Below are 27,452 nucleotides of genomic sequence, written 5' to 3'. Positions count from 1 at the left end.
GCTTGAACTTCTGGTAGTTCCCGATCTACATACTGCTGAAGCCTAGCTTGTAAGATCTTTAACATGACCTCGCTGGCATGTGAAATGAGTGCAATGATTTGATAGTTTGAACATTCCTTGGCATTACGCTTCTTGGGATTGGAATATAAACTGATCTTTTTTAATCCTGTGGCCACTGTTGTGTTTTCCAAATTTGTTGACATAATGTGTGCATCACTTTAACGGCATCATCTCTTAAGGCTTTGACTAGCTCAACTGGGATACCGTCATCTCCACTCATTTTGTCGTTAATAATGCTTTCTAAGGCCCATTTGACTTCACACTCCAGAATGCCTGGCTCAAGGTCAGTGATTTCACTGTTATGGTTGTCAAGGACACTGAGATCCTTCTTGTATAATTCTTCTGTATATTCTTGCCACCTCTTCCTGATCTCTTCTGCTTCTGTTAGGTCCCTACCATTTTTGTCCTTTATCATCGCCATCTTTGCACGAAAAGTTCTCTTGATTTCTCCAATTTTCTTGAAGAGAATGGTCCTTCCCATTCTATTATTTTCCTCTATTGCTTTGCATTGTTCCTTCAGGAAGGCCTCCTTATCTTTCCTTTCTGTTCTCTGGAAATCTGCATTCAGTTGGGTGAATCTTTCCTTTTCACGTTCGCCTTTCATTTTCCTTCTTTCCTCAGCTATTTGTAAAGCCTCATCAGACAGCCACTTTGCTTTCTTGCATTTCTTTTTCTTTGGGATGGTGCTGATTGCTGCCTTCTGTACAATGTCACAAACCTCTGTCCATAGTTCTTCAGGCACTCTGTCTATCAACTTTAGTTCCTTAAATCTATTCTTCACCTTCACTGTATATTCATAAGGGATGTGATCAAGGTCAAACCTAAATGGCCTAATGGCTTCCCCAGTTTTCTTCAGCTGAAGCCTGAATTTTGCAATCAGTAGCTCATGATTTGAGCCGCAGTCAGCTCCAGGTCTTGTTTTTGCTGACTGTAAGGAGCTTCTCCATCTTTGACTGCAGAGTATATAATCAATCTGATTTCTGTGTTGCCCATCAGGTGATGTCCATGTGTAGAGTTGCCTTTTAGGTTGTTGGAAGAGGGTTCATTTTGTTCTCCAAGGCCAAACTTGTCAGTTGTTCCGGTTACCTTTTGACTTCCCACTTTGGCATTCCAGTTCCCTATGATGAGGAGGACATTTTTTTTTGGTGTTAATTCTAGAAGATGTTGTAGATCTTCATAGAACTGCCGGCCTCCTGGCGTCGAGTACGTGCCATGGAGGTTGTCTCGGAGCGGTGTCGGGTCCTTGGTCACCGATTGGTCGTTCTAGGTTTTCGGGGGCTTCTCTGTTAACTGGAGCTCTCTTCGCCATTGGGGTAGAAAGTTTCCCATTCGGTTACGTCCCCACGTGAGATTACTTCCAAAATTATTTCTCAATAAGCAGTCTTTTGTTTTAAATCAAAGCTGTTTTATTGTTAGAAACTCAGAGTACCAAGGACACAAGCCTTGGAAGTAATGACTTATACAGAGTTACACAGTTGCTATATGAAGATATTGGGATATCTTCAAGTGTTACCATACAGATGCATACTTGAGTCACGGGTTCAAAGGTTACTAAACACTATCTCTTTTATTGCTAAGGAATTTAGGCAATTATAAAACATCTCCCATTCTCACACTTCTCTAGCTGAAGATAAGAGTTGTCTGTGTGAACCTGTGGGAGAGGCGACTTGAAAGTGGTACCAGCCAGGCTGTAGCATAAACATCCTTGGGCCAGATGCATTTATTACTTTAGTATTACTTTAGTAAATAAGGGGGAAGCAGTAGAGAGCTGGTGACCTGCTCTTTGTGTAAGAAACAATTATGTTACAGACAGTGTGCAGTAGCTATGTGGCTTTTTTGGTTGATGGGATTTGCAAATAGGGTTGTTGCAAGAATAAAATTGAGAACCACATATGCTGTCTCTTAAAAACATGCATCTTACTATATAAATCCACCTCACTCAGCCAGATCTGTCTCAACAGAGGTAAAAAATAAAAAGAGGGGGATAAAACAGATAAGGAAAGATTGGTGTACAACTTATTGGAGGAAGGGTGGTATAAAAATGTTTCCGTCCAACCCACCTCTCTCTGCATCACCTTGCTCCCGCGGTAGTTGTGTGCATATTATACAGGAGAGAACTCTGTACAACATAGGGTTGCCAAGTCCAATTTAAGAAATATCTGGGGACTTTGGGGTGGAGCCAGGAGACATTAGGGGTGGAGCCAAGATCAAGGCTGTGACAAGCATCATTGAACTCTAAAGAGAGTTCTGGCCATCACATTTAAAGGGACGGCACACCTTTTCAATGCCTTCCTTCCACAGGAAATAATAGATAGGGGCACCTTCTTTTGGGGATCACAGAATTCGACCCCCTAGTCCAATCGTTTTGAAACTTTGGGGATATTTTGGGGAGAGGCACTAGATGCTGTACTGAAAATTTGGTGCCTCTACCTCAAAAAACAGCCCCCCCCCCAGAGTCCCAGATACCCGCTGATCAATTCTCCATTATTTTCTATGGGAATAAATCTCCCCAGAGAATAATAGAGTTCCCAGAAGACATTGCCCTCCCCTCCCCGCTTTCTGATGACCCTTTCTCCCCCCCCCCCAGTTAGGAGGCCCTCCCCCCGCTTCAGGGTCGTCAGATAGCGGGGGGAGGGGAGGGAAATGTCTGCTGGGAACTCTATTATTCCCTATGGAGATTTATTCCCATAGAAAATCATGGAGAATTGATCCGCGGGTATCTGGGGCTCTGCGGAGGCTGTTTTTTGGGGTAGAGGCACCAGATTTTCAGTATAGAATCTAGTGCCTCTCCCCAAAATACCCACCAAGTTTCAAAAAGATTGGACCAGGGGGTCCAATTCTATCAGCCCCAAAAGAAGGTGCCCCTATCTTTCATTATTTCCTATGGAAGGAAGGCACTGAAAAGGTGTGCCGTCCCTTTCAATGCGGCCAGAACTCCCTTTGGAGTTCAATTACGTTTGTCGCAGCCTTGATCTTGGCTCCACCCCTAAAGTCTCCTGGCTCCACCCCCAAAGTCTCCTGGCTCCACCCCCAAAGTCTCCTGGCTCCACCCCCAAAGTCCCCAGATATTTCTTAAAATCGGACTTGGCAACCCTACCTGCAAACGAGGGGCGGGAGTTGCAGCCTTTCCCCGACCGGCTTCCGAGTTACTTTCTTTCGGGGCCACGCCCCCGGGCTCGTAGCAGCCGGCCGGCCGGGTGCAGTGCTCCTTCCAGCCGGTGGAGGCTGCTGCGCGCGTCGAGACGCCGGAGCTCCCTCCTCCGGCTCTGCCTTCGCCTCTCCCGGCGCGTCCTTGGCTCGGCATTAGACGAGCGCGCTGCAAGAGCCAGCGCGCCCGAGAGGAGGAGCTGCGGCGGCGGCGGCTGAGTTGGGGCAGAGCCGGGCGGAGCTGCCGCGCTGCAGTGCACGAGGCGCCGGAACAGGACTGGCTTCCTTGTGGCTGCACGAGCCTGAGCCCGCGGTGCCCCAGAGGAGGTCGGCCTGACCGGCGCCTCCCGTCCGGCTCCTTCTCTCCAGCGGCGCGGAGCGGCGGCCTCTGCAAGGAGCAGCCCGCCTGCGCTTCCCTTGCTGCGCCTTGGAGGGCTGGCTGCAGTGACGCTCGCGAATGCCCTGGCCGTCTCTTTGCCCTTGGTCGGCGTCTTTTGCCCGGGCATCCTCTCCGACGCTGCCTTGCCTTTGGCCACGAAGCAGACTTGGCTCAGTTGCAGAGAAACCGTGGCACTCTTTCTTTTAAAGGCAAGCCCTGCGGGCGGCGGCTTCTTTTTTTTGCAGCTTGGCCTCCCTTCGGCGGGGAAGGGAAAGCTTCAGCCAGACCTCTTGTTCGGTCAAGCTTTTCCAAACTGCCTTTTATTTTGTTTCAAAAAAAAGGAGTTTTGTGGCCTTGCTTCTGTGCTCTGACATTATTATTTCACCAAATTCGCTGCAATTATTATCTCACCCAATTATTATCTCACCCAAACTGCTGGCTTTTTGCTCTGGATCAGGTAGGAAAAAAAAATGTGGGCAAAGGGCTTTGGGATGTTGGGTTTCCTCCACGCTTTGCCCTTCCTGGTTGGCATGGCTGCCCTCCTGGGCCTCTTGCCCGTGCTCCACAGCCACGGTTTGGAGCCCCAAGCCATGATGGCAACGTCGCCGTCTCACAAGGGGGAGATCACTTTTGCACCGCCTGCCTCTGAAGACGGCCATCCTGGGACGAAACATCCCACCAATAATTCCTTGGATGGGCATGACAAGAAGCGGAAGGTTTTCCCCGTCCTGGAAGTCGACTACAAGCATGTGAGAGTGCCCTTTGAAATTGCACTGTGGATCCTGCTGGCGTGCCTCATGAAACTGGGTATGTGACTGTGTTTGGTCCCTGACATTGTGGGTAGCAGTGGGGGGATGCTTCAGTTAGCAGACTGGATATTTGGAAAGATCCCATTCCTTTGAATTGCTACACACCCATTGAGTCCTTCTGAGATTGTCCTAAGGCACTTGAGCATCTTATGGGTGGGGTGGGGGTGCAAATAAGGATGTCTGCTTATACTTGGGGGAAGATGTACCGCTTTGAGATGCTCAGGCGCAAACTGCCTTGAAGTCTGGGGCTACCTTTAAAGACTAACAAATGTTTTATTTGTTTAGCAAAACTGGTGAATTGGCTCTGTTTTTTTTCTCGATTCTTGAATTTTGTGTGATAACATTGGCTTCTGTACTTCATGGTGCCTTGACTCTGCGTTCTCTCTCTGTACCTCCCTCCCTCCATAAAAGATCAGCCTAGGAAGGATTTAAGCAGAGCATCTGACAAAGTGGGCTGTAGCAAACCAAATCCTTATGCTGGAATAAAATGTTATTGGTCTTTTAAGACTCTGGTTAAGGCAAGACAAGACGACTCCTTGATCAATCTTGCTGATTCAGGTTAACGTAGCTACTTCTCTGGAGTGTTTTTTGGGAGTGAAACTTCTGTTGGTTTCCAGGGCCATGTTGGTAACAATGCCATTTATTAATTGGAGGGGGGGGTTGTACATACTGCCTGTCCAGAAATGGCTTCAGACAACTAACATAAAAATTAGAACCACTGAAAAATAAGGAAAAGGTCACCTGTTTACCTTTTGTTCAGATGTTTCTGTTCCTGTATCTATCCATTTGTCCTTAGTGTTCACAAAAGAAAAAGAAAGTTCTGGTGACATTTGCTATATTTATTTGGAGCACTTTGGTGGGCTAAAAGTGGGGAAATGATTCCAGGTCTACAGGGGCTCTAAAGGATTTGAGTTGTTACTCATCTTTACATATGAGCTACTGAAGCTAATGTTTCTTCAGAGATTGGTTTCTGTTGTGAAAACAACACGTGGACAAAGTTAACCTGTTTATTTCCCATGCGCTTTAAATCAACTTTGCTGTGTTTTTATATGAATCTATATGTATGTGTATATTTATTTATATCTTGCTTCTCTCCTCAGTGAGGACGCAAAACTGCTTAGAACGTCATTTTCTCCTCCTTCATTTTCTCACAATATTCCTGAGAGGGAGAGTAGGCTGAGAGAGTTTAACTGGCCAGCGTCACCTACTGAGTCTTCATGGTAGAAATGGGGGGTTCCAACTCAGGTTTCCCAGGATCTTGGTCCAACATGCTATCCATTCGACCACACCGCTGTAATACTTCTCTGTGTATAACTCTGTCAGACTCTGTGGAGAGATCAGCACAGCTGTGGAGATGCGGCTGTCATCTCCCAGTGTGCACCAGATGGCTCATCCTACCCTTCCTCAGTATACTCACATATGTGGAGAAACTGGGTGGTGTAAACAGGCTTTTTAGCCTTTTTGATTCTTGCCTGTAAAACTTCATTCGGCAGGATTTTTGTAAGATTCTGGAAGACTCCAGATGGCAAAGGCCATGTGCTGTTTCTTTTGCCCCCACTTCTGCCTCCAACCCCCTTTTTAAAATGTTTTTCTTCTAAAGCCAAGCCTCTCAGTTCTGGCCAGGGCTTTTTTTTTTTTTTTAGCAGGAAAGCGCAGGAACGGAATTCCGGCTAGCTTGGTGCCAGGGGGTGTGACTTAATATGCAAATTAGTTCCTGCTGGGCTTTTTTTTACAAAAAGCCCTATGTAAAACAATGGTGATATCAGGGTGTGCGGCCTAATATGCAAATGGGTTCCTGCTGGGCTTGTTCTACAAACAAAGCTCTAGTTCTGGCACAAAGGGTTGCATCAAAGAAGGGATTGTATTAGGTCTGAGGTGTCAAACTCATTTGTTATGAGGGCCAAATCTGACAAAAATGAAACCTTTTCGGGCCGGGCCATGTTGGGCCAGGCCATGTGTGAACCTATTTAAGATTAGGTAGCAGAGATATAAACATTATAAAGGACACAGACAAACATAATTAAATATTCTTTTTTAAAAAACCCGCTCAAAACATTAGCACTCATTGGACTTAAAGGTGCTTTCGTTGTATTCCTCCCATGGGATCCAGGGAACTGGGCAAAGAAAACTCTGGCTCTTTCCCTCCTTCCCCAGGGGACCAGGAAGGGGAGGAGCCTCAGCCAATGGAGGAAATAGAGGTTTTGCTCTGCAGCTCTTGTGTGATTGAGGAAGCCTTACAAAGCAAGCTGGAATGCAGAAGGAAGCAAGAGAGAGGGAGAAGGAAGCAGACAAGAGCCAGTTGCTCGGGGGCCTGATAGGAGCCCTCTGGGGGCTTGATTTGGCCCCTGGGCTGCATGTTCGACACCCCTGGTGTACTAGGTAGTGGTATGAATGATAGTAACAAAGGAGATTTTTTTTTCCTTCCAATTTTACAAACTCTTGAACGTTTGACATTCTTTGTAGTTTTGCTATGAGGTGGCTGTACTATCACACAACCTTTGGCATGGCTTGAATTTCAAAACTGAGTGTCCCAACCTAAGTAGGGAGGTCAAATCTGCTAATGGTTGGACTGTCTGCTAATGGTTGGTGATGTTGTTTTCTCTTAGTGCAGAAGTGGTTTTGTTTCTTCTGGTGATGTGACGGGGAGTACTGGGGGGAAATGAGCTTTTGTTGTGCTCTTTTTTGTGAAACGCAGAATTTGCACCTAGCGGGAGTCACATGACTGCATCAGAAAACAAACATATCTGGTACCACTGCCAGTGGAAGCGCGTGTGTATAGCTTGGAGTCTCACACATTCTTAATCTAAATTGGGCTGATATGACGTAAAGTCTGAGTACTGAAAGAGAAATCTGTGCAGGGGGCTGGTCAGGGTACAAAGTCCCTGCTTTTGAAAATCTAAGAAATTTATATTAGAAACTGGTGGCCTAGAATTCCTGGTGATCCACGCTAGAAGAGACTCCCAAGAAAAGTAGAATGGAGATGCAATCCATGGGAATTCTTCTACCCCAAGCCCCATTGAAAGGAATGGAGACTGTTAAAAGGGCATAATGGTGCTCTTGTGCTGCTCTCACTGAAGGCTGCTCAAGAGAATTCCCATGGGACCTGCCTCCCAAATGCCTGAGAATATCTTCATTTGTTTGAACAAAGGATGGATCAGCTCTTTCTCTTGCCAGAAAAATTACTGGTGGGCCACTGCCTTAAAGGGGCTTCTAGTGGTCTGGGCAAACTAAGCCAAGATACCCCTGTGATTCTGACAGTGCTTAAAAGGTCCACTGAACCCAGATGTGGATCATGGTTATGATGGCAGTGCAGCTGTGGCCCAGGTGCAAGCCAAATGGATCCTGTGGTGCTGCAAGCACCTCAATATTAAAGGCATTCCCCTTTCCCCCTCTAAAATTGGTATGCATCATAAGGCTCGATTACCTTTTGTCCATATGAGAAGGTATTTTCCTTGTATATGTTTTAATTTTTCTCTGCAACAGAACTCTTTGCAAAGATGTGGCTGCTTTTCCTAATGTAGAGGAATTGGAGTATTATTAGGCTATATGCCCACTTTGGTTTAACGACTGAATGACTGGGGAGGGACAGTGGCTCAGTGGTAGAGCATCTGCGTGGGAAGCAGAAGGTCCCAGGTTCAATCCCTGGCATCTCCGAAAAAGGGTCCAGGCAAATAGGTGTGAAAAACCTCAGCTTGAGACCCTGGAGAGCCGCTGCCAGTCTGAGTAGACAATACTGACTTTGATGGACCGAGGGTCTGATTCAGTATAAGGCAGCTTCATATGCTGATATTATGCCTCTCTCAGGAAATGCAGAGTAGTAGATACTTGAGAGAAGCCCTTAAAATGTTACCATTCAGCAATGGAAGGAAGCTGAGGAAGGAGATGACATTAAAAAGAGGAAGGTATAAGCATAGCCTCTTCCCTATATTTGTGTGGATTATGTGATCCCAAATCATTGTGTGACAAGCCTTGCCTGTGTATGAGCATTCATGTTTTCTGTTTGATAGAGACCTTGCAAAATTGTAACTTTGGGGCTTTATGGTCCCAGAGCAAAGAAACCCCTTGTAGGAATGGCTGCTTTTACTCTGACTGCAACAAAGTAAATCATGTTGCATGAGAGAGGTAAGAAATTTAAACCACACAGTGGGGATAAGATTAGTTTTTCATCAGATGCGTTAATCAGCAAAATTAGCCAGGCTATTCTAGAAACATGTGAATGTGGGCACCCTGAGAGAACCTTTCCAGAGAGGTTGAGTTAGTAGGTGTGAGTCACCCTTGGCCTTGGTTCATCTGCAGGCAAAGAGAAGGACCTCCCCTCTACATCACCATTGGTGCAAGGAGAGGAATTGGGGCCTTTCTGCTTGTTGCAAAATTGGGATTGAGGAAGAAACAGCATAATCAGCTTCAGCAAACTGACTGGTGTCTTTGAGGGATGTCTGTGTTCTCTTTTGCCTGGTTCTTCCCCCACTCTGTGAAAGTTCCAACTAAAATATTCACACTGAATTTAACAGTGCCAGCTGATAACAAAACTCAAGTCAATGCATTCACCTGGATTGAATAGGACTTTGAATAGCTCAACTGGGATATCATCATCTCCGCTCGTTTTGTTGTTAGTAATGCTTTCTAAAGCCCATTTGACTTTACACTCCAGGATGTCTGGAGCAGAGGTAGTAGGCATGGAGAAATCAAATCAGATAGGAAACCTAGGTCTCAATTCAATCCAGGTGAACCTGGGCAGTATAATAAAAAGTAGAGACATCACCCTGCCAACAAAAGTCCATATAGTCAAAGCGATGGTATTCCCAGTAGTAATGTATGGCTGTGAGAGCTGGACCATAAGGAAGGCCGAGCGCAGAAGAATAGATGCTTTTGAGCTGTGATGCTGGAGAAGAATCTTGAGAGTCGCTCGGATTGCAAGAAGATCCAATCTGCCCCTGCTCCATCTTACATTCATTACAAGTAGGTTTGCAAACAATATTTTTTTGAGGGGACTCATGAGTAGCATAAATTATCAGATAGTTTAAAACTTCCTGCCCTCTTTGAGGGTGTGCATCTGCTGAGTGTGAGACTTGTGGGTTAACTGTGGGTAGAGCTGCACAGCGTGTGTACATTCCTGATTATTTTTTCCCAGACTTTCTTTTAGAGATAGTAGTCTTGCAGACTGCAGTTAAAAGGGGAGGACCAATGAATGCGGGTGGGTGGGAAGAGAGGCTTTTTAACACTTTCCCACCAAAGAGCACCGCCCCCATTTTTTTTTGCATCTGTGCCCAGCTCCTTTTCTTCTTTCTTCTATGTTAGCTTTCCCCTTCAAACCATAGCCCCTGTGGTTATAGTCTTGCTTGCTGGTTCTAGGCATATTTTTCCCCACCAAACCAATAGAACTGCATGTGACATCTAGTTTTGACCTGAAGTTGCAATTCCCCCCCTCCCTTTAGTGCAGTCTTCTTAAACTGTGCGCTGCAGTCTATACTAGAAGAATGAGAACTGGGAACATGGATTTTTTTCCTGGTCATAAAACATCTTGATATAGGTTTGCAATCCTGCATTTTGCTTTAATGGGAATTTCGATAGCATACTCAGCCCCTCTTATGATGAATATCAGAGGCCCATTTCCCTTAAACATGCTTGGTGTGAGAGAGTCAGATTTTGTAGTGAACATTTCCTAGAATAACACGCTTGCTGATCTTATCTTGGAATGCTAGGAGGCCTTGTGCAATGGCGATGCTCTATGGTATACTTTTGGCATTTGAATGAACAGGAGAGGGGAGATTGCTTCATACCCCTTCTGGATGATGGCCTGAGGTCCTCTGTGTCGAGCTGATGGAAGGCCCTAAGTCCTGAGCTAAAGGACTTTCAAACCTGAAATTTAAGATGACATTAACACGCTTATCCTTATGCATAACCAGCTGGTTTAATGACTATCCTTGCTGAGAGAGAAATGTTGGCTCCTCTTTCTAAAATGGAATTTACCAACTACGAAATAGTTCATGTAAATGGGGCTAAATAAGGGCACCTTCAGACCTTTCCTGGGGTGGTTCCTGCCCATCACAGAAAATACTACTTCTCTAGAAAACAGTGCAGAAGACAGCTCTGGGATGGCTTCCTGTGATTTTCTTGAACAAGAGGCTCCTTGAATGGAACTTTGGGGTTCACACACATGCCTATGATAACAACAGATTGTGCTGCATACACTGTACTGCCTTACTCTGCAGCATGTCACAAGCCAAGCCTTTGTCGTTACTGTCAGCTGGGCCTTTTCCTTTCTGTTTTAAAATTTGCTTTATAATTTTGCTTTCCTCACCATCTTTGTCCTAAAATATATATTCGCAGTTCTAACAAATGCCTGCAATGTATTGCTTCTGCCTATCTTCACTCTTTACTGTCTCTTCCATCCTGGGGTCCTCCTGTGCTACTCTGGTGACCAACCATTTAATTAAACTGGCAATCACTTCTGCTGTCTTGCCTTTCCCTTTACTTTGGAACGTGTAGCCTCCAGACATCCCTATAGTTTTGCTCTTTGCACATTTTGAGTATCTCTAAGACACACCCTGTGTACATTTTCTAATTAGCAGGGGCATTTCGGTTGAGCATATCTCTTCTTCCGCAGTCTTCCCTTACCCTCGTCTTTTCCTTCTAGATCGGTAAACTTACAGGCAAATCTGTTTTATTTTTAAATTCACGTGTTGCATGCTGCTTTTAGAGTGGTTTAAGAAATAATAATTGCAGCTGTTATCGCAGTGCGTGTGAGAACAGAAATGCCAAACACTCTTGATGCTTGTGCGTTGCGTCGATGCAGCTTTAAAAACATACAAAAATGCAGCTGCATCACCAGGTTGGTTTCCTGGGAAGTTCAGGAATATGAACACATGAACATATGAAGCTGCCTTCTACTGAATCAGACCCTCGGTCCATCAAAGTCAGTATTGTCTTCTCAGACTGGCAGCGGCTCTCCAGGGTCTCAAGCTGAGGTTTTTCATGCCTACTTGCCTGGACCCTTTTTTAGTTGGAGATGCCGGGGATTGAACCTGGGACCTTCTGCTTCCCAAGCAGATGCTCTACCACTGAGCCACCGTCCCTCCCCTCTTGCACCATCTCAGATTGCAGATGAGGTTCATCTTCGAATATTCCATCCTTTACGGAAACTCCTTGCACACAGAAAGCAAACCCAACAGGGAGAGAGAGCTTTTGCCTCTTCTGTCTGCTTTCTATGCTGGTTCAAACATGCCTGTCTGTCTCTCTCACACACCCCCTCCCATGATCCGGCACTTGCAGCCTAAAGTTGTTCAGCCTGTTCGACCCATTAGCATTCTGTCCCCGTATTCCCATGCCATTCTCTATCATGCATGAATAAGGCCTCTTCTGTTGCTGTTCCTAGCTTCCCAGGCTCGTCCAATCTCATTAGATCTTGGAAGCTATGCAGGGCTGGACCCGGGAAGTATTTAGATGGGAGGCATCCTAGGAATGCCGGCGTCACCACATGAAGGCAGGCAGTGGCAAATTATCTCGTCTTAAAAACCCTACAGCAGGGGTCCTCAAACTTTTTAAATAGGGGGCCAGTTCACTGTCCCTCAGACTGTTGGAGGGCCGGACTGCCATTACTGTACAAGGCTGCGGGCCGTCAGTTCTCCGTCTTCTGCATCTCTCTCCCTTCCCCACACCACACAGCCTGGCCTGGGAACTCACCTCACCTCGGTATCGCCTCACACTCTGTCTCCGCCGCCTCAGCCCAGTGCCGGAAGTGTGCGTTGCTAACGCGAGTTTAGGTCCAACGTCACTTCCGGTCTGATTTTGCCATAACCCGGCGGGCCGCGTAAATGTCCTCAGCGGGCCGCATCTGGCCCGCGGGCCGTAGTTTGAGGACCCCTGCCCTACAGAGTCACCATGTCAGCTGTGACTTCACGGCAGGGGGAAAAAAGCTGGGCTGGAAGCGAGAATTTAATATAGCAACCTGAATAGCCCTAACTAGCCCAATATTCTTGGAAATGTAGCAGGGTTTGCCTCAGTTACTGCTTGGATGGAAACGAAGTTTGAGTCCAGTGGCACCTTTGAGACCAACGAAGTTTTGCCCATGGTATAAGCTTTCATGTGCAAACGCACTGCTTGGACTGGAGATCGGGGTTGCTATGCCGAGGAAAGCAATGGCATATGGCAAACTACCTCAACTCATCTCTTCTTGAAAGCCCTGTGACCCTAGGGTTGCCATCAGTCAGCTGTGACTCAATAGCACACTATATAGGGACCGTGGCTCAATGGTAGAGCATCTGCTTGGGAAGCAGAAGGTCCCAGGTTCAATCCCTGGCATCTCCAACTAAAAAGGGTCCAGGCCAATAGGCGTGAAAAACCTCAGCTTGAGACCCTGGAGAGCCACTGCCAGTCTGAGAAGACAGTACTGACTTAAGGCGAGGGAAGGTGGCTCAGTGGTAGAGCATCTGCTTGGGAAGCAGAAGGTCCCAGGTTCAATCCCTGGCATCTCCAACTAAAAAGGGTCCAGGCCAATAGGCATGAAAAACCTCAGCTTGAGACCCTGGAGAGCTGCTGCCAGTCTGAGAAGACAGTACTGACTTAAGACGAGGGAAGGTGGCTCAGTGGTAGAGCATCTGCTTGAGTAGACAATACTGACTTTGATGGACCAAGGGTCTGATTCAGTAGAAGGCAGCTTCATATGTTCATATGTATTTTTAACAAAACTACTAAGAAGTTCCAACCATCTTTATTTATCAGGGATTCGCTAAGAAATAACTGCCTTTCCTTTTGCCTTGCTAGTGTGTTACTAGAGTTGCTACAGACCCAGGGAAGATGTTGCATTTCTGTATGGATCAGTAGCATATATATCTCTGCTGCAGTTCACATGCATATTAATATAAACACAGGGGCAGTAAGGCTGTCTTGAATATAGGAAAGGAAAGGTCCCCCGTGCAAGCACCAGTCGTTTCCGACTCTGGGGTGACATTGCTTTCACAACGTTTTCATGGCAGACTTTTTACGGGGTGGTTTGCCATTGCCTTCCCCAGTCTTTTGCACTCCCCCCCCCCCAGCAAGCTGGGTACTCATTTTACCGACCTCAGAAGGATGGAAGGCTGAGTCAACCTTGGGCCGGCTACCTGAATCCAGCTCCCGCCGGAATCAAACTCAGGTCCTGAGCAGAGAGTTCAGACCACAGTACTGCAGTACTGCTGCTTTACCACTCTGCGCCACGGGGCCGCTTCGTCTTGAATATAACACCTGTTTAACCTCGGTGGTTCTCAAGACAGTGGACAGGTTCCAAAGTGACTCCTTTGCAGTTGCATTCTGAGGCCAGAATAGGAAAGAAGGATGAAGTGGGAGAGAAGCTCTGGGAGTTTCAGTATGAAATCTGATAATGTTCAAAAAGTGTGTGCTGCTCAGAAATGCTTTATGTTAATAAATAAACAATAATTTTAAGCTTGTTTGGTCTTAAACATATATGAAGCTGCCTTATACTGAATCAGACCCTCAGTCCATCAAAGTCAGTCTTGTCTTCTCAGACTGGCAGCGGCTCTCCAGGGTCTCAAGCTGAGGTTTTTCACACCTATTTGCCTGGACCCTTTTTTGGAGATGCCGGGGATTGAACCTGGGACCTTCTGCTTCCCAAGCAGATGCTCTGCCACTGAGCCACCATCCCTCCCCTAACTGGCAGCGGCTCTCCAGGGTCTCAAGCTGAGGTTTTCCACACCTATTTGCCTGGACCCTTTTTTGGAGATGCCGGGGATTGAACCTGGGACCTTCTGCTTCCAAAGCAGATGCTCTACCACTGAGCCACCGTCCCTTCCCTCTTAATGGACACATAGCTCCTACATTTTATGCCAGGGACAGAGAGAGAATCCTGGAGTTACTTTGCAGGTGAGTTCCAAAAATATGGCAAATTTAGAAGTGGTCCTCATTCCAAAAGTTTGCGACCCACTGGCTGTGTCATATTTGTACTGTTAATACAGACTAGGACAATTGTGTTTTTCTTGTGGGTTGGTATGGCTGAATTCAGCTTTCAGAATGCAAAAGGATGATTGCATGATAAATAAATGCAGCAGTCAGCCAGGGAGGTGAATTGAATGCTGTCCCTGTGTTTCATTCAGTCCTCATTTTCTGATATTCCTGCCTGGTAAATTGCTGTCCATATTTTTGCTTTTGGGGGAAAATTTTGGGGAGCCCCTTAAAATCGTTCTTCTGCATGCTCCCAAATTGCTGATATTGAAATTTCAGCTGCCTTCCCAAGTCTTCAGAAGGTAGATCACCAGGCGGGGACAAATACAGCTCGTTTTGATGCACATTCTCATAAATTCAAAAACATGAGCATTAAATCTCCATCTGGCACTTGGATAACTGTTTACATACTGATGATGGGGTTAATTTTAAATGGTTAAGTATAGCATAGTGATAATGCGTGGTCTAACAAGAATATTTTTTTTCTTACTTTTAAATAGCATGACAATACCCAGATGGTGATAAAGTTAATTTTTTTCCCCTCTGTTGTCTAAATATGAAATGTGAAGGAACTGTTTTCTCTTTCATCCCCTGCATAGCTGCCTATCAAGGTCCTAACGTTACTTAATGTGTGCTCAGTTAACAGCCGCTCTGTTATGATAATGATATTTATTGTGAGATTAAATCGCCTTAAGTTGTACCAAATGGAAACCATTGTGGTCAGTTTCTGAACTCAGCCTGCTTAGGAGGCCAGACAGCAGGGGAGAAGCTGTTGCAAAAAAAAAAATAAAGGTGAATGTACAACCGGCAAGAACCTGATTGGCTGTGTGTGTTCGCTGTTAGGGCAATGATAGAGGAGTTGCAAGAACTGACATTTGTATTTTTACTTGTGAAAACAGGAACTTAAGGAGGGCCCTGCTGAATCAGACCAGTGGTCCACTTAGGCCAGTATTCTGTTTCACACACTGGCCAGGCACTTGCCTCCGAGGGCTACCAAACAAGGCACAGAGCCAAAGCCTTTCCCCCAGTGCTGTCTTCTGGCACTGGAATTCAAATGTTTACTTCCTCTGCAGAGATTCCCTTTAGTCACCATGGCTAGTAGCTATGGATGCAGACCTCTCTTTGTCTGTGAATCTATCTAATTCCCTCTTAATGGCATCTGTGCTTGTGGCCCTCACTGTGTCCTCTGGCGAATGCCACAATTTAGTTACTTGTTGAGTAAAGAAGTATTTCCTTTGCCTGTCCTCAAACCTATTGTCTATCAGTTTCATTGGGCGCCTTTGAATTCTAGCATTACTGAACTGGGAGGAAAAGTTATCTCTCTCACCTTTTTCTACCCCATGCGTAATTTTATCACAGTCTCCAGCTTCCCCATTCTCGGCTGGACAGCCGCAAACTCTTTAGGCTTTCCTTATGGGGTGGTGATTCTTCAGTCTCTCAATGCAGATACCCTCCTGGCTGCTGCCTTTTCCTTTCCTTGATTTCCAGACATCTCTGCGTTTGGTCGCACCATCAGCATGGGGGGAGAGTGATTATCCTGGTGTGTTTTGCAGTCTTATGGTTCTCAATTACAGCATTCATGCTACCAATTTAGCTGTCCAAATAGCGTGTCTCCCAAATAAATATGGGTTGCTCAGGCTGGTTGTCGGGCTTAATGATGTAGAAGAATTATGCAACAAAAGCAGGGGGGCAGCTTGAACTGCTTCTTCATCACGTCTACCTCTGTGTCTGATGATCTGGACCATTTAATTATTGTGTGTATGGCATTGAGGCTTGCAGGCCGTGGCAGACAGCTTGGAAATAACAGGAGACAGGGCTGCAGTTGAGGTCACCTCGCCCTACATTGTGCTGCTTAATGGGCATTTTTATGTAATCATCCATCCCACCTATCCCCATTGCTTTGTGTGTGGTATATGTTTGCTTATATCTACAAAACTGATGGGTAACATTGTTAGGTTACATATGAAGTTACCTTCATGTGCTCCTGTGGTCAGGCCTCTGTGGGTGGGTAACAACTGCTTTCAGTAGAAGTATGTAAGGAGTTTTTAGAAGACAGTGGGAACTTTCAGTGTGCAAACTGGCAAGCTGTCAAGGTGTTTCTTTGAAGAAGAAGAAGAAATTGGATTTATATCCCACCCTCCACTCCAAAGAGTCTCAGAGCGGCTCACAATCTCCTTGTGAGGTGGGTGGGGCTGGAGAGGGCTCTCACAGCAGCTGCCCTTTCAAGGACAACCTCTGCCAGAGCTATGGCTGACCCAAGGCCATGCCAGCAGGTGCAAGTGGAGGAGTGGAGAATCAAACCCGGTTCTCCCAGATAAGAATCCGCGCACTTAACCACTACACCCAACTTTGCAAGATGTTTGTTGCATAAAACATACCATATTAGAGTATGTGCATAGATTGTAAGAGGGTTTTTTTTTTACAGTATATAGTCCTATGCAGAATTACAAAAGTCTGGGACTGTGGTTTTTGTTGGACTTCAGATGGAGTAACTCTGCATAAAATTGCTCTATTAGTGCAGCACATTGCTCAAAATGATTCAAGAACAAAGGGGTTGGTAGTACAGTCATCTCACACATTGTGATTTTTTTGGTTCCTCGTTGATCTTGTTTGGCCGTCCAAAGATGACCACCACCGCATACATTAAACAGCAGAAAAATACGAACTCATTAATCTGTACAGAGTTCGTACGCTGCCTTGTTCCCAGTGATGGATGGCATCTTTAGAGTGTTGGATTAGGATTTGGGGGTCTGGGTTCAAATCCATGAAGCTGCCTGGTTAACTTTGAGCGATGCTTCCATGGTGAACACAAAAAGCAGGAATAGGAGCTTCGAGCTGCAACAGGATCTGCTGTCCTTTTGGGACAAAGAAAAATGGTTCCTGAGGCACAAGCTTCCTCAGCCTTGTGCTCCCCTACCACAGAAGGTGTGAGTTATGTCACTCACATCTCAAGCTCTACAAAGCTACTGCTTTTAAACCCTGCATTAGCATTAGCAGGACTATGGGAGAGTGTAATTGGGCAGCAAGAAAGGGCTCCTGGGGCTGTGATCTGGTAGCTGAGCAGGGAAAGGGCAGGGCCAGTTTAGGGACAGGGAGGACCCAGCTATTAGGGCGGGGTTTAAAAGCAGTAGCTTTGTAGAGCTTGAGATGTGAGTGACGTAACTCACACCTTCTGTGGTAGGGGAGCACAAGGCTGAGGAAGCTTATGACTTTGCAGCAGCTGGACAAAACAGGAAAGTAAAAAGATGCCTTTTTGGTACCACCTTTGTCTCCTGTGCATTATTGAGGACAGCTCCTCGAGGGACTTGGTGGACCGGCAACACGTGCCCACATTGGCCTTGGCTCAGTCACTTTCTCCCAGTATTGCTTATGTCACGAGCTTGTTCTGAGGGTAGAATAGGGAGGAGCAAAGCACACACGCTGCTATGATCTCCTTGGGAAAGGAAGCGAGCGTTACAGTATTGTCCTTTTTCCTTCTCCCTTCCTTCATTTCTGGAGTCCTTTCTCGCTCTTTTCAAGTAATGAGGTTGAATCTATGTATCTGCTCAGCTGTATTATCAGTACTTAAAAAGCACCGGTCGTTTCTGACTCTGGGGTGACGTTGCTTTCACAATGTTTTCACGGCAGACTTTTTACGAGGTGGTTTGCCATTGCCTTCCCCAGTCATCTATACTTTCTCCCCAGCAAGCTTGGGTACTCATGTTACCGACCTCGGAAGGATGGAAGGCTGAGTCAACCATGAGTTGGCTACCTGACCCCAGCGTCCGCTGGGATTGAACTCAGGTCGTGAGCAGAATTTAGGACTGCAGTACTGCAACTTTACCAGTCTGCACCATTTTTTCACGGCAGACTTTTATTATCAGTACTTACGTTTTAGTAAACATTAGAACTGACTACTTCAGGATTTTGGCTCAGGTTTCCCATGTATTTTTATAGTGTTCTTTTGCATGGGAACATATGTACATGTTTAGCATTATTTTAAGGAGGGGAGGGGAGTTTTAAATTTGAAACATTAATCAGTGGTGGGAGGAGTCAAGAATGGATGGTAGACAATGCAGGAATCAGATCATAACTGCTAATGCCGTTTATTTGATACAGGGGGAGAAAAAAAACACAAGGACATCAGATTACAGGTAGGACAACAGTGAGATCCTCTTAAATGTCAATTGCTCTGTTAGCTTCTTGGTCATGCTTTTCTATATTTACTGTTCAGATTGATGTGGAAGGGATACGGAGTCTTACTATTGGTTAGCACAGTCTGCTTCAAATGGCAGCAGCTCTCCAAGACCTTTTCTATACCCAGCTCCCTGGTCCTTTTCAACTGAAGAGGCTGGGGATTGAACCCAGGACCTTCTGCGTGCGAGGCATGAGCTCTGATACCAAGCCACAGCTCCTTCTCAGTGCATCTGAAAGTTTCCTTACACTGAACAAGGCCCTTGATCTGTCTAGCTTAGCATAGTCTGCTCTGACTGGCAGCAGCCCTCCAAGATCTCATGTGGGAGGATGGTTTTTCCCTAAGGGCTTGCTAGGGATTGAATCGGAGACCTTCTGCATGGAAAGCAAACGCTCTGTCACCAAACCATGGCTCCTCCTTCAATATTTTACATGCTTCTTTTATAGTCCACCTTTCTCTCCAATGGGGACCCAAAGTACCTTGTAATTGTCCTCTTCTCTTCCATTTTAAATGAAACTGCCTTGTCATGACTCAGTCCATTGGCCCATCAAAGTTAACACTGATTACTTAGACTGCCAGCACCTCTCCAGGGGTTTCCAGCAGAAGTCTTTCATGTAACCTACTAGCTGATCCTTTTTTTAACTGGAGGTGCTGGGGATTGAACCTGGGAATTTCTGAATGTATAGCAGGTGCTGAACCACAGCCCCACCCCACTCCGTACACAGCAAAGTGTGCCCAGGGCCAGTGGGCATTGGAATTATGCTGGGCCCACCGGTGTGTGTTGATGCAAGTAGACACACTAGACTCAACTTGTATAGGAACATTAATGCCTGTAGTTAATAAGAAATGAGCAACGACCCTGGTAGAGCATTGGTTTTTTATATTTCCAGTATAACATACCCCTATCTGGAAGTAGGACTTCAGAATCTTGGTGCTGGTGGTTACGAGCAAGGACGGATCTTCATGGAGGAGTTGTGAAGGTTATGAACTGGTGAACGGTTAGATGAGGGTATAGTTGCAGAGAGAGAAGTCTTGTGAAACTTGGGAATATGGTTACAGTCTGTCTGAAGCAGCAGTAATATCTAAAACGTAATGCAAGTTGGATACAGATGTAACAAGAAGATATTGGTGTAGCAAATGGCATATAATTGTAGCTAATTTCCTTGTACATCTGAGAAGAACCCTAACACTATAGTGTAATTAATAGGAATTGCTTTGGGTTTTCAGCTAACACGCGTGTTTTTGTATTTTTCTCTTCATTATGCCTAGTTAGGCAGAAGATCCTTCTTCTGGAAAGAGTTATTTATGTCGCCACAATCTAGAATACAAGATGATAGTCCTGTGGCACAAACCATCTGTTATTTGACATTTTGTCAGGCTTTCACACAGAGCGTCTCAGATCACAAAGTCTCATGCTTATGGGATGCACCTTCAATCTAATCTCTTTATACACATTTCTTGGCAGAGTTCTCAGTTCACACAGGTTGCCTTGTCAAAATATTTTGGCCCTTTTGAGGGAAGGCAGTGTCTGGCTTGCACATGATACAAACCAGTTTGCTTAGTTACAAGTTGTTTTTTTTTTGTTAAAGTTGCTTTTCAGTGGTGCAATAAAAAAAATCAAGAAATAATACAAAGTAACCACAATGCTAAACAAACAAATCAGCGCCAGAAACTTCAGAACAAGAACCCAAGATATATTATAAAATTTAACAGGTATTTACTGCCTCCTGGAATGTCTGTAGAGAGGAAGAACTCAATAAATTTCATGTGGGAGCGTGTTCCAACGCTCTGGGGGTCTCCACTGAGAAGATCCCAGTATATATTGGAGAGCCAGTGTCAGGCTAGGATCTGGGAGGTTTAGGTTTGAATCCCCATTTTGCCATGGAAGCTTACAGAGTGTTGTTGGGTCAGTCACACACATTCAGCCTGACCGACTTCATAGGGTTGTTGTGAGGATAAAATGCAGGCGAGGAGAACAATATAAGCTGTTTTAGATCCTTGTTGCAACAGGGGTACAAATGAAGTAAATATGTCCGGGCAATCCTGGCCACCTGCCAGGTGGAATTTGAATCAGAACATTTCCCGCAGATCACAAATCAAGAGGAAAGATTTATCTGGGCGGCAAGCATTTTTAAACATAGATAGGACCCAGAATGGTCCGGGCTGCGTTGCCAAACCCAGAATTTTGTGCTACATGCTTTCAGAGAAGGACATCAGAGGTGTCGTTCCACCAGGATCCACATACCAAATAGTTGGTACACTGCCGTGTATACAGCCAAAACTTCTTGACTCTTCATGAACGGAAGCTGCTGCAGAGAAACCACAGTGGAGTCACCAGCTGAATATGTTGTTTCCTTGCTGACATGGAGATGACTTCAAAGGATCGGATCAGGCCGTTTCATTTTGTCCACGATCCTGCTTCTGCCAGTCAGATCAAGGGTTTAAAATAAAAGCCATTTATGATAGGACGGGTGAGATGGAAGGAAATCTCTCTCCACCATATACTGTAAGATGGAAGCCCAAACCAATCTAAACTTTTAATGCCACACACCAGCGTTGTCTGGGTGGTATTCAACATGATAGAGAGTTTGCCCATGACAAGCTGATAATAATAATATAATAATATATTTTATTTATATCCCGCCCTCCCCGCCGAAGCAGGCTTAGGGCGGCTCAAAACATATAATGATCCCATACTTTATCTTGTCAGGCCTTGATCGTTGGTGGGTTGGTGATTTCCATGCTGCCGCAATAGTCAACCTGACAGCTGCAAACAAAACTGAGACAAGATGCTTGCATACCCCCTCTGTATTCCGGTCATCCCACAAGTCCAGTAGCAACAATTCCAGTTTTATAGAGTGTTGTAGGAATTATACTATTAATCTGTACCAAAAGGTATCTGACTATGGAGGTTTCATTTAGTCACATGACTTATTTTAATATGTTTATTATTCTAGTACAAGCAGGGAACCTGCAAGGGCTTGTGGAGTCATTGCATTTTCCCCACCCTTACTATTTCCTCTTTCCCTTCCTTGAAAGCCCCCCATGGTTTCTTACTTTTTTCTGCTTTTTTCCCACCCTCTCTCCAACCTTTACATGTCGCAATCTGTTATATTTATTAGTCATTTACTTCCTTTAGACCACATCCTTTTCTGCAATGGGGATCCATTTGTTTCTCAAAGCTACAGGCACTGCTCTTATTATTTGAGGCAGTTTTAACTCACCAGTGGATTATTTATTTATTTTTGTGTGTGCAGACTTGGAGCTTTTCTCAGGTTTGTGAAAAGATCTATCTGGTCAGTTTGTATCCTCAGTCTCAGCAAGGATCCTCCCTTTTTGGAACAGAGGTGCACGTTTGCAGGCTCATGCCTCCCTTTGTGGCCACCTTAGGGACATATTGAGGGTGGTTTTCAGTCCAACAAGACTAAACCGTCATGTGTAGGGTTAAGAAACTATTTTAGAGATATTCACAATCAGATTTTAGCTGCCAGCAAAATGTCAAAGCATTTTCATCGCATTTTTAAATCCCCGAGCAACACTTCCTCACACCGCAGCTTGTGATCTGTCAGTCACAAATACAACTTGCTTCTGCAAACAAAACTGAGATGTGACACCGTGGTTGCTGTCTCCCTGTATTCTTTAGTGGTGCAGAGTTATGCAATAATAACTGGACACAGGATCTTGCATTTATTCCGAAGGTTTTTAGATTTGTCTATGTGACTCAATCTGCAGGTCTTGAGGTAGCTTCACATGTTGTGGTTTTCCAGTATACTTATCCAGTCTGTGTAGGAAAAAAAGGGCTATGTTGCTAGGAGAGACAAATCTACAATAGTTCCACCACATGCATGAATAACAGGAAGCCAGCTGCCCTTCACATGAACCTACCTGTGTTCTTGCAGGTTTAAAACTTGATGTGACTCCCAAATTGTGAAACTGTCAAAGCAGTTCTGTTGGGGAAAGGTTGCCAGCTTACCTCTGCCAGCTTCTGCTCCTTTGTCTTATGCCAGATCTCTTACTCTGCACCAATTAGTGAGTAGTCTTGCTTATCACTGCACAGTGAAAACTTTCCCTGCTGGTTTCTGCACACCCAGAGAAGGCTGGGATTTTTCCTTCTTGGTCACTTGGGAATCCCAAACAGATTTAAAAGGCTCTAGGGTTGAAGGTCCGTTTGTAGGAATGAAGCTCTTCTCCCCCTTGCCCGCCCCCCAAAGCAAAACTAGACTCCTGCTTTCTGTAGGAGGGGATCCCCAGATTTTTCCTCAGAAGAACCCTTTCTATTTCCAAGTGCTTTTTCAACTCCTAGGCACAATTTCTTCACTTCTGTTTCTCTTTGTTCCCCACAGCTTAGCTGCATGATGTAACATCAGCAGCTGATGCAGCTCTTCTGCTTGGCCAGCTATCACTGACTGAGTCACTGCAGAGAGATATTTTCCCCTTCTCTGCTCTCAGTGCTTTATGAGTTGTCTGGGTCAGGCCTGGCTGGTTGGGGTTTGTCTGGTGTGCAGCAACCTGTTCTGCTGACCTAGCTGTAGCAACCTTACGTGAACTGGTCTTTTTGGAGGAGGGGGGGGGGAAGAGCTATAATTTTGGGCAAGCAAGAGGAGCTGTCAAGCTGTTTTTTTCTCAAAGCCTTTTATTTGCAAAATGACTGGGCTTGCAAGCCCCCCCCCCTTTCCATATAGACAGACAGGCGGATGGTCCTGTTCTTCAGACAGCCGTTCTTTTAGTGTGATTGGGTAAGCTGTGGGTTTAATAGCTGCATATCATATGAGAAGCTTCACATGGGGTCCGTTTACACAATGCGCTATTTTTGTAACCCTGGAATGGTTACATCGCACAAATGTCATTGGCCCTGCCAGGCTCACTTCCTCTAATGATGTCCTGGTTTTCTGCCGTTCTCCTGTTCCCTGAGGAGTTGATACTCCATACAATAGAGTACCATACAGTCTGGGAATAGAAGCTTGTATCCTCTTTCTCGGCCATTGCCCTGGAATCGTTTCCTTCTGTTTATTGCACTCCTGCAGTTTCGTCGTTGTTCAGAAAGCATTATTCCTTATTGTAGGTCGTTTCGTGAGCATAATACTTTGTGATGCATCTCCTGAATTCTGACAGCAACAGCCCTTCCATGTAAGAGATATGTAAGCTAAATAGCTGCTTTCCTGTGGTGAGTCAGCATTCCCATTGGCAATCATGTGGGGACCTTTCTTCGGTTTGTAATGCTGGTGCTTTGTGGGGGCAAGAAGGTCAGGACTCTTGTGTATTGTGGTTAGTAGGCAGTGTTTTGGGAATCAAGCGATTAAATTAATGTAGGCTAGTAACTTTGGACGCTTGGTAGCTTAACATTGCAAATATTGGAAAGGAACAGTGTGCTGCTAAGGGCACTTTCCTGGGGATTAAGCCCCACTGAGTAGATTTGCATAGGGTTATATAATTAGTTTGGTTCAGGATGCTCTTAAACAGTCCAAGCCTAAGCAGAATTCATTGACCTCAGAACTCAGACTTTGAACATATGAACATATGAAGCTGCCTTCTACTGAATCAGACCCTTGGTCCATCAAAGTCAGTATTGTCTTCTCAGACTGGCAGTGGCTCTCCAGGGTCTCAAGCTGAGGTTTTTCATGCCTATTTGCTTGGACCCATTTTTGGAGATGCCAGGGATTGAACCTGGGACCTTCTGCTTCCCAAGCAGATGCTCTACCACTGAGCCACAGTCCCTCCCCTGACTGGCAGCGGCTCTCCAGGGTCTCAAGCTGAGGTTTTTCAAACCTATTTGCCCGGACCCTTTTTTTGGAGATGCCAGGGATTGAACCTGGGACCTTCTGCTTCCCAAGCAGATGCTCTACCACTGAGCCACCGTCCCTCCCCTGACTGGCAGCGGCTCTCCAGGGTCTCAAGCTGAGGTTTTTCACGCCTATTTGCCTGGACCCTTTTTTGGAGATGCCAGGGATTGAACCGGGGACCTTCTGCTTCCCAAGCAGATGCTCTACCACTGAGCCAACAAGAAGGATGTAAGCTAAATTTCTTAAAAGTTGTAGTGAAGGGGTTATGATTTGGGGTGCCTGGATTTAAATGTTCACATACGTAACTTAAATGATGCGAATGTGGGCAAGCTGCCTTCTGTCTGTCTCCCAGCACCCATCTGTAATGTATTTGTAAGATTTTGGCTCCCTTTCTGTTAAGAATGACATATACTCTGAAGGCTCTTCAAAAGTGCTGCATTGTTTGTCCTGATCCTAGCCCTGAGACTGAGCTTGGGGAGTTCCTGGAAGTTTGGGGGTGGAGCCTTGGCAGGACAGGATTTTGGCAGTGGATGGATCCCAGCAGAGTATAAGGCCATAGAGTCCATGCTCTGAAGCAGTCATTTTCTTCAGAGTAATTGATCTCTGTAGTCTGAAGAATAGTCAAATTCTCAATTATCTTAAATAATTGTGCCGAGCGCAAATTTGCAGACGCAATCCTAGCTGCAAAGTAATCTTTCTTTGCGGCTTTGACTGCCATCTCATAAGACTTCATAAACGTTCTGTAGGATGTTCTCGTCGCTTCGTCACGAGTATGCCGCCACCGCCTCTCTAGTCGTCTGAGTCCCTGGGAACCAAGCAAAAAGTGGGAAAGAGCCCTAGAGGAGAGAACTGAAAGTTAATTTGGTAGCTCTTTGAACCTCTCCAACACCAACTATTCAGTATAACCAAATATACCTGAAAAAAGCGGGGGGGGGGGGGAATCAGCTTTATTTGGAATCAGCTGTACCAGTAGCTGGACAGATCCTCTGATCTGTATTCAGCTTAAATAATACCCAAAAATTCCAGTAAGGTATTTTTCAAGCTTTTTTTGGCTCAGATACAGCCAAATGCACACCCCTACTACTGAGGAGAGCTAAGGTTTTTAAAATGTGCAATTATATGCAAAATGTGCAATTCCTGTAGTTCAGAAATTTAAGCTTTCTGCAGTAATGCTGACAAGTTTCTCATTTTGAAGATTTCTCCCACTCTATGTCATAGATGTGACTCTAAGCAACGCAGCAAACACAAGAGGAATGCATGGTCTTAATGTTCAGTGTTGAACTAGGATCTGGGAGACCCAGGTTTGAATCCTGGCTTTGCTGGGTGACCTTGGGCCAATCATGTGCTCAGCCTCACCTACCCCACAGGGCTGCTGTGAGGATAAAATGGAGAAGGGGAAAATGAGGAGTGTATCACTGGGGAGAAAGGCAGAGTATAAATAAATCTCTCACACACGTGTGAGTTACAATCACATACCACTCTGCAGTTCCAGGTTCTTGGTTTAAAAAATGCCCCAAAGTATGCACACATGCAAGTATTGTAAGGACATGAGTGCATTTCATTGTTTGGATCTTTTTGGTGCAACTAGGACCCCACCAAGACAGACAGTGCTAAGGGGGATGGGAAAAAGCTCATGTGACTGGCTCTACCTGCAAAGGTACACTCATGGGGACACTCCTTAGGAGTACAGGATTCCACCACAGAGAAGAGACCCTTGCCCAATGAGCACCTGCAAAATGAGTGAGAGAGAGAAAGGAGTCTTTAAAAACGTAACACTCTGTTGGTATTTTAGGCTATGGCACCACTAAAGCAGACAAGCAGGTTTAACTCAAGCTTGTTGGCATCTGGAATGCAGAAATGCTTGATCTAGAGGGCCAAACCACACATTATGGGCAACTATCTGACACAGTAATAGGGAACAGAGGGAGGTCAGTCAGCGAGGGGGGACGTAACCCTTTCTCATTCTCAACAAATTTAGGCTCCATGCCGCCACTACCTTAGGATTCAAGAAGGAAAAACAAAAAAACAGCAGAGAATGCTCTTTCATGTGCTCCTGATTTTCATTTAAAAAGTGAGAAAGAGGAAAGTTAAACATGTTCCATCATAACGTGCACTTGTTCCACCCAGCAAACACACCACGGGCATGGCATTCAAGACTTCAGAGAAATTGAAAAAAATGCATAGGAGTGGTTTCAAAAACTGTATCAAAGTATAAAAAACTACAGCAGAATTTTTAAAACAGATTTGGATATGTTGCTCCTCTTTGACAAATGTGTGAACCCCTAAAGAGGTCCCCCATCAAAGCAAGAGACCTGGCGCACCTACTCAGAGCGCTTTCCCTGCTCCCCCGTGCAACTCCCCCTTCATTCAGGATGTGCCCTGCTGTATGGCCAAATACAAGGCGTGAGGGACCCAGGGAGAGGGAAAAGATAAGACGTATTTATTAACCAAATGAGCACCCAGTTTGCTGGGGGATAAAGTGTAGATAACTGGGGAAAGCAATGACAAACCACCCAGTAAAAAAAGTCCGCCATGAAAATGTTGTGATGCGACATCACCCCAGAGACAGAAACGACTGGTGCTTGCACTGGGGACTACCTTTACCTTTATTGAAGATAATGATGATATTGGATTTATATCCCACCCTCCACTCCGAAGAGTCTCAGAGCGGCTTACAATCTCCTTTACCTTCCTCCCCCACAACAGACACCCTGTGAGGTGGGTGGGGTTGAGAGGCCTCTCACAGCAGCTGCCCTTGCAAGGACAACGCCTACGAGAGCTATGGCTGACCCAAGGCCATTCCAGGAGGTGCAAGTGGAGGAGTGGGGAATCACTATTACTAAGTAAGAGAAGAGTTATAGCCATTTGTGTGGATTAACACAGGGTGCACTACAAACACTCCGGCAGGGCAAAACTCAAAAAGAAAGAAGCCATCTAGAAAACAAAGTTCCCTAATACAACTGACTTACTTGATTCCTATCACTATTTTAACACCTGAACTTCTTCAGGTCAGGCACATCCCCACCTTGGGCTCAGAAATCAGCCCTCCTCCAAACACGTCACTGCTGCCCAGAGCAAGGGAATACCTCTCCCCCCACCACACAAACACCCTTTATATGTTATTTCCCTCAACAACAATTGGCTCCTGCAGGAAGACTGGCAACAAG

The 27,452-nt window shown here is 45.5% G+C and overlaps 1 protein-coding gene and 1 non-coding gene across 2 annotated transcripts in view; one reads left to right on the top strand and one right to left on the bottom strand.

The window, feature by feature from the left end:
• Window positions 1-3,926: 3,926 nt before the first annotated feature.
• The window catches only part of SLC9A1 (solute carrier family 9 member A1), a 104,211-nt gene continuing 80,685 nt past the window's right edge, over window positions 3,927-27,452 (top strand). The window contains exon 1 of the mRNA XM_060257916.1: window positions 3,927-4,393. Coding sequence (XP_060113899.1) covers window positions 4,057-4,393 — 337 coding nt within the window. The 5' untranslated portion in view covers window positions 3,927-4,056. The remainder of the gene's footprint in view (window positions 4,394-27,452) is intronic.
• On the bottom strand, window positions 14,108-14,174 carry TRNAP-UGG (transfer RNA proline (anticodon UGG)). Its single transcript has one exon. It is a non-coding gene; the product is annotated as a tRNA-Pro (tRNA).

This window comes from Heteronotia binoei, chromosome 17 (assembly GCF_032191835.1).
Source record: "Heteronotia binoei isolate CCM8104 ecotype False Entrance Well chromosome 17, APGP_CSIRO_Hbin_v1, whole genome shotgun sequence".
Lineage (NCBI taxonomy): Eukaryota > Metazoa > Chordata > Lepidosauria > Squamata > Gekkonidae > Heteronotia > Heteronotia binoei.
Note: the sequence above shows the minus strand (reverse complement) of the source record. Positions and strands in the feature narration are given on the sequence as shown.